Below are 7,190 nucleotides of genomic sequence, written 5' to 3' on the forward strand. Positions count from 1 at the left end.
CTGGTGGCTCACAACCATCTGTAATGAGATCTGACGCCCTCTTCTGGTGTGTCTGAAGACAGCTACAGTGTATTCATATATAATAAATAAATAAATCTTTAAAAAAAAAAAAAAAGAATAAATATCCTACTTAAGCGTGGTAACCTTCCATGTAAGCAAGGCGTGCAAAGAGATTTTGATAAATGAAAAATGCTTTCAAATGAATAGGCCACAATCTTTAAGGAACAAAATTTGACAGAGTATTTTTGGGAATGATGCAAAATAATAAATAGTATTTGAGGATTTAATCTGAAACAGTATAAAATGGTTAGGGGTTCCCGTAGTAGTGACAATTCTGGAATTTTGGGGTTTTTTTTTCTTTTAAAGAAACAAAAACAAAACCATAAATATTATAAGACTATGTTTTTGTTTTACTCCCAGGTGTGGGATATAGAACTCCTTCACAGCAGCTGACTATGATTTACCTCATGTCTAGCAGAGGCATGGTTTTGCCAGCTACAGAGAGTTTCTTAGATTGTGTGCTGTTTGGAATTCTGGGAATTTTTCAGAGAGTATATAGGTTTGAGAGCCCCAATAGGCAAGGTTGGAGGTTGTTGGTCGTTTAGAGGACTTGGTTGCTGTTTATTAGTAGTGATGCTCAAAAAAGAAAAAAGAAATTAGATTCAGATATCCCCCCTCCCATCCTTCTTTCTCTCCTATCTACTGATGGGGAGGGGACTGGGGGCATAAACGGTGGGGAAAAGGAGAACCCACAAAGTAGCAAAGACCAGCTACAGGTTCCTTTTGAAAAGACTAGGGAGCCAGGCAGTGGTGATGTACACCTTTAATCCCAGCACTTGGGAGGCAGAGGCAGGAGAATCTGAGTTCAAGGCCAGCCTGGTCTACAGAGTGAGTTCCAAGACAGCCAGGGCTACACAGAGAAACCCTGTCTCGGGAAAAAAAGAAAGAAGAAAGAAAAAAAGAAAAGAAAAGAAAGAAAGGGCGGACTGGGGAAATTAACCTCCTTGTCATGTTTCCTCTAAGATGTACAAAACTATGGACACCTACAGACGGGAAACATACTAAGGGCTTTGGTTTGGTGGATCTTGTCCTTTTTAATACAGGACAAAAAAAAAAAAAAAAACCACAGGAAACTACAGGAGGAAGTATACAAATGCATGCAAAGCAAAACAAAACAAAGACAAACAAACCCCAACAAACCAAGCCTGGGAGAGGGTTCAGAGGATAAAGGTGCTTGCCACTGAGCGCAACAGCCTGAGTTCAATCTGTAGGATCCATATGGTGGAAGGAGAGAACCCACTCCTGAAAGTTCCCTTCTAATCTCACACATGGGACATGGCATACACAGAATAACTAACTAACTACATTTATAAATAAATAAATAAATGTATGTTTAGAATTCAACAACCAAAAAGATGTATAACTAACATGTATAGCTACTAATAATAATTATACATCTATCCCTTCAGAAATTTCACTTATCAATGATGCTACAAGTTTCAAAATCTGTAATTCTTCAGTGTTGCCATTCTGCCTCCTCCCAAATCTGCCACACAAAGTGAGAAAATAATTCTGTCTATCTGTATATCTGCACCCCACTCTCCCCATCCTTTACCTTCCAGCTCCTGTTAGGGAGACAGGATGATCAATCAGGTATTTGTACTTATCTCTTCGAATAGGGTGCTGCCAGACATGATCTACAAGCCGTGGAAGGGTACCCTGTGGGAAAAAAAAAGCAAAAACCACAAATGTCCAGCAGAGGGCACTCTGGTTGAAGAAAATGTTACTTCTATGACTACATCAAGGGCATTTGGATGCTTTGTAGAGGAGCAGAATGCATAAAGAAAGGCAAGATAGAACACTAAGAGAGCATGAATAATGTGTCTGGTAAATTTACATAAAAACAGTTAACGGAAATATTCAAGCAATGGAAACATTGCTTCAAGAGACCTGAGGATTTTTCACTTTAGTTTTTTGGTTTTGTTTTTTGAGACAGGATCTCATTGTGTAGCCCAATCTGGCCTGGAACTCGAGGCAATCCTTCTGCTTCAGCCTCTGAAGTGATGGAACTATCAGTACCAGCCACCAAGCTCAGCAAGATCTGAATTTTCTAGTTGGCAAGATGGCTCAGCAACTGAAAGAGTTTGCAAACCCATGACTCGTGCTTCTCCCCAGAGCCCAGGCTGGAAAGAGAACCTGCTCCTGAAAGCTGTCTTCTGTCCCTGCACCCAAACTCACACAGGAACTAATCATCATTGGTTTTTTAACTTAAATCTGCATTTTTAAAAGATCATCTGAACACACAACTTCTGCTCACCAAACACTTAACAAAGTGAATACAAAAAAGGATAATGACCCCAAACATGCTAGGTACGGGTGTACAAACCTTTGGGGCTTTATGTTTCTTCGCAGGCAATAAGTTTTCGGGACAGGAGCCAGCATTGGCTGCATAGTTCAGAGAGAGAAGAACTTCCTCAGGGATTCTGAATTCATTTTGAAGGGAAGTAGGAAGGGGTTTGAGGTGATTGACCATGGTTTTTTTCTCCTTTAGCTCAGGAAGCCCTAAGAAAGTAATAGGAAAGACAAACTTTTAGTGGAGTGTTCTAGGGAGTTGAAGTTTCCCAGACTGCCTCAGCAGTCTCCTGTGTTTCTTTTTTTTTATTCGATATTTTATTTATTTACATTTCAGATGTTATCCCCTTCCCCCCATTCCCTCCCCCCATTAATCCCCTATCCCATCCCTCCTCCTCCTTTTCTGCTTTTATACCATTTAAATTACATTCAAGTATTAAGGTCTGTTCTAGGTTGAGGAATTAGCAACACAATAGATGCAAATAGTCAAGGAACAAGCAAGACAATAACCCCTGATAGTCAAAGAACAAGCAGGACAATACACAGAATCCCGTGATCACCCCTGTGATCATATTTCTAAGGGCTTATCAGGATGACCAAAATAGGTGCTTCTAGTGGACAAGCCCAGCTACAAATAATCCTTAAAGGGCTGAGAACCATACAGTCCAGAGAAGGGTGGAGGGAAGGGAGGAAAGGGAATATGAGAACATGAAGACAGATACAAAGTAAAAGGCCTGGGTTACAGAGTGAGTGTACAGCCAGCCAGAACCCCGCCCCTCCACTGCCCTTCAGCATAGTGAATAGGTAGCTAGCTCAGGGTAGAGTGCTTGCTTAGTGTAAGTCTTTGAGTTGAAACCGTACCTCCTAGATGATGGAACTCTAGCAAATATAAATAAGAAACAAACCAAAAAGCCCTGTGACCTTAAGACTGGAGATCGCTTCAGCCTGACAGGCAAGGATGAAAGGGTAACTGACTTGACTCTTATTCTGGTACAGGTCCACATTTATTCTTAAGGTTTTTTACATTTTTCTTGAAACAGAGCGTCACTACGTAGCTCTGACTGGCCTGGAATTTACTAGGTAGATCAGGCTGACCTCAAATTCACAGAGATCGCCTGCCTCTGCCTTCCAAGTGCTGGGATTAAAGGCGTGAGCCACAAAGACACAGCCCCAAGGATGGAAATCTTAAGGAATCTCAAAAAAAATCTTGAATCTTATACTAATAGGCATATTGAACTAAGCTATTTTTTTTATCCACATGACTACGTTTATTAAAGCTCCCTTAAAGTCAGAGAACAAGAAGCCAAACTTCATACAGCTATTAGTATTTAAATGAAGATGAAACAGATTTGGCAACTGTCCAGGCTGGCTGGGGAGAAGGGGAGAACAGATTGTAAATTCTGTCAGTGGCCATGATGGTTCTGTCTATAGTATCCTTGAAGTTTACCTTTTGCCTCCTTGACTACATACAGTTTTGCCTGTTTGGCCTCAGATGTTGGTGTGGAGGTCATCGAAGTGTCCGATACTTTGTGGAGAGACATAATAAACAATGCCTGCTATCACTCTCAGAAATATTCCTCCAAAAAGTTAATTCAAAAACAAATCAAAATCGTGCTGGGACTTTCAAGCTGTCCATAATTCTGTAGGCAAAACAAAGCAAATGAACAGAGAGACCTCTTGAGTGTTTGTGTTCAGACTGAAATTCAGAATTCATCTGGCATAGTTTCCTTTTTTTTAGGGAGCCCTTTAGGATAACCTGACATGACAGAGAGGGTTATGGGTGGGTCAGAGTCAGGGCCGGGCCCAGGAGAGTCAGGCTCCGCCGCCCCACAGACTGCGGGCGGGTCAGCGCGGCCCAGCTCCGCGGGCGCGAGTGGGGCGGGGCTCCCACGGTCCTTTCAGCAAAGGCCTGCACCCTAGGAGTGCACTGAAGGAGTGGATGACACCCGCCGCCGTACCCACAAGTTGTGTTTGCCGCCTAGCGTCGGTCAGCCATCCCTTTTCTGGAACGCCCTGTGTTGTCATAGCAACGTAGGACAACCTCCTCCCCCACCCCGCCGTCCTAGCAACTTGCGGGGTTCAGCTGCCTCCAGCAGAGCCGTCAAAAAAAAAAAGAGAGAGAGATGAAAAGGTGTCTCTACACTCTCTAGATGTTTCCGAGCGGTTTTAGTCATGGGTAGTAGCAATAAGGAAGAATATTTAATCGGACTGTTGTCTCGGAAAGGTACAGCCTCTCGAAGTCGCGCTTCCGGGTGCAGACTGCGCAAGCGCAGACCTGAGCTCCCTTAGAGAGTCCCGGGGCCACGCCCACACGAAAGGGTGATATAGGAGTGAGTTCTTTCTATCATTGAATCTGTTCAAGGTTAGCATAGTCTACTATGAGTTGAATCTGCCAGGGCAACTTAATGAGAATCTTGTCTCAAAGGGAGGGGAGGAGGAGTAAACTAGCAAACACACATCCTAGTTCTGTTGTTCAAGTAACTTCTATGCCCTCAGTTCACGTTCGAACGTGCAGTTCATCTAAAAGTCAAGTAGCTTTATGTGCCAACAGTAGCTGAAGGAGAAGACAAATAACTGAGCAGAACTTTCTCACCTAGGCTAATGGAAGAATTACGTTACAGGTTACAAAGAAATAAACGGCCCCGATTTGCATTTGCAGTCGCGTTGGCTTCCTGTTCTCTCTACTGTGGTCATTCCTCCTTGGGGGGAGGTGGAGCTCAGATAGGAGTTGAGACAGGGTTCCTGTGGCCCTGGTTTCCACCTCCCAAGTGCTCGGATTATTGCCATGAGCCACCAAGCTGGAACTGCCAGCCCTTAGCTCTTCTTAGTCTCAACTGTGAAAGAAATGTCTTTTCTTCACTGCCCATCTTTTCTTTTTTTGTTTGTTTTTGTTTTGTTTTTTTTTTGGGTTTTTTGTTTTGTTTTGTTTTTCAAGACAGGGTTTCTCTGTGTAGCCCTGGCTGTCCTGGAACTCATTCTGTAGACCAGGCTGGCCTCGAAATCAGAAATCCTCCTGCCTCTGCCTCCCAAGTGCTGGGATTAAAGGCGTGCGCCACCACTGCCCGGCGACTGCCCATCGTCTATTGTAGCAGCACGAGTGTACTGATGACACTTTCTCTCCAAAGAATCTACCGATTGTAGGAACACATCGTGATCAGTACCTGACATTACAACAATCGTCCCATTGAAGCACCTATGGAAACAATCACAAAGTAACTCTCTGCTTACTCTCTATGACCAAACTGTTCCCACCCATTTCTGCAGTACAAGAGGGACAGGAGAAATCTCTTCAGAAATTAAGTGTGCCTGTTTATTGAATCAAATGGCTCTTCATTGTCATGCAGGGGCAAATGACAGCATGGTGGGGTTGGGGACTAGTTTATGAAGGTTTAGGGTCCACTTGGACCCAAGTTAACCAAGATTGTGCATCTGATTTGTGACATTGATATAGCAGTTTGTAATTTAACAAGAGAAAGCTCTTGTGGGGTGCCATACTCAAGGTTGGCATGGCTGCTTACTTTGATTTTACATTTTCATTTTTTTAGGTTACATGTATGTGCTTATGTGCATGTGAGGGAAGATACCCAGAGAAAAGGGACTCAGATCCTCTGGAGTTACAGGTGGCTGTGAGCCACCTGACATGGGTTCTAGGGACCAAATCCCGGTCATCTGCAAGAGCAGTAGCTACAAAACCATCTCTCCAGCCCCAAAACATTGATTTTAAATAATGCTGTTAGAATTGCAGACTCGCGTTTCATTTTTAATAACAAAATCATTAAATGGTGGGATGTGGTGGATGGAGCCCCAGCACTTGCGAGATGGAGGCAGGAGGATCAGGAGTTCAAGGCCATCTTTGGCTACTTATTAAATTCTAGACCAGCCTGGGCTACATGAGATATCTGGTCTCCAAAAGAAAAAGAAAAGCCTTACATGAATTTTAACTTGGGATCGGCATATTTGTGCAAAGCTGTGTTCTCAGCATTGGTGTTTGTATCAATCAATTCTAAAACAACAACAACCAAACAAAACAAAAAACCCTCTTACAGCAAGGCAGTGGTGGCACATGCCTTTAATCCCAGCACTTGGGAGGCAAAGGCAGGCGGATTTCTGAGTTCAAGATCAGCCTGGTCTACAGAGTGAGTTCCAGGACAGCCAGGGCTACACAGAGAAACCCTGTCTCGAAAAACCAAAATATAAAATAAGATCCAAAAAATTCTCTACATCCTGCACTATTAAACATTCAGTCACGATATCTAAAAACGCTATGTAAAAATAATCAGTTAATCGTGGTAGTACACTTCTTAAGTCCCAGCCCTGGGAGGTAGGGGCAGATCTTTGTGAGTTCAGGCCACACAAAGAGACCATCTTAAATCAAAAACAAACAAACAAAAAAAAACAATAAAAAAAACCCAACAACAACGACTTCCGAGAAAAGGAGCTGTCTGCAGGAAACGCTTAGGCACTATGCTCCAGAGCCCAGCCGTTGTGGAAGCTCTCCATAGAAAAGCTGAGCTTTGAAATGTCTGATGAGGAGCCGCTGTGCAAGCAGGGAGCACTCACTCACTCACTCATTATGTGGGAGAGAACAGGGACCCACAGCAACCGCTCCAAGGCCTTCAGAAAGGTCACTTTCAACACTGTGGAGCAAACTGACGAAGCTGCAAACGCAAGGCCACACAGGAAGAGCTGTGGGACCAAATAAAACTGTCCAGAGAAATTTCTCAAAGTCCAGATGCACATGAACTGAAATAAATATCTCTGTGGGTGGCATTAAGGACTACAAAGAACAGTTTCATATTGTTTTGCACAGCATGATTGATTCAGAAGCAATTGAAATC

The 7,190-nt window shown here is 43.2% G+C and overlaps 1 protein-coding gene across 1 annotated transcript in view; it reads right to left on the reverse strand.

Annotated features, from left to right (window-relative positions):
* Axdnd1 (axonemal dynein light chain domain containing 1) overlaps positions 1-3,893 on the reverse strand; it is a 74,011-nt gene extending 70,118 nt beyond the window's left edge. The window contains exons 1-3 of the mRNA XM_028759848.1: positions 3,800-3,893; positions 2,387-2,562; positions 1,616-1,719 (exon numbers count right to left, since the gene is read on the reverse strand). Coding sequence (XP_028615681.1) covers positions 1,616-1,719; positions 2,387-2,562; positions 3,800-3,893 — 374 coding nt within the window. The remainder of the gene's footprint in view (positions 1-1,615; positions 1,720-2,386; positions 2,563-3,799) is intronic.
* Positions 3,894-7,190: the final 3,297 nt, after the last annotated feature.

Source organism: Grammomys surdaster, unplaced genomic scaffold (genome assembly GCF_004785775.1).
Source record: "Grammomys surdaster isolate TR1022 unplaced genomic scaffold, NIH_TR_1.0 130, whole genome shotgun sequence".
Classification (NCBI taxonomy): Eukaryota; Metazoa; Chordata; class Mammalia; order Rodentia; family Muridae; genus Grammomys; species Grammomys surdaster.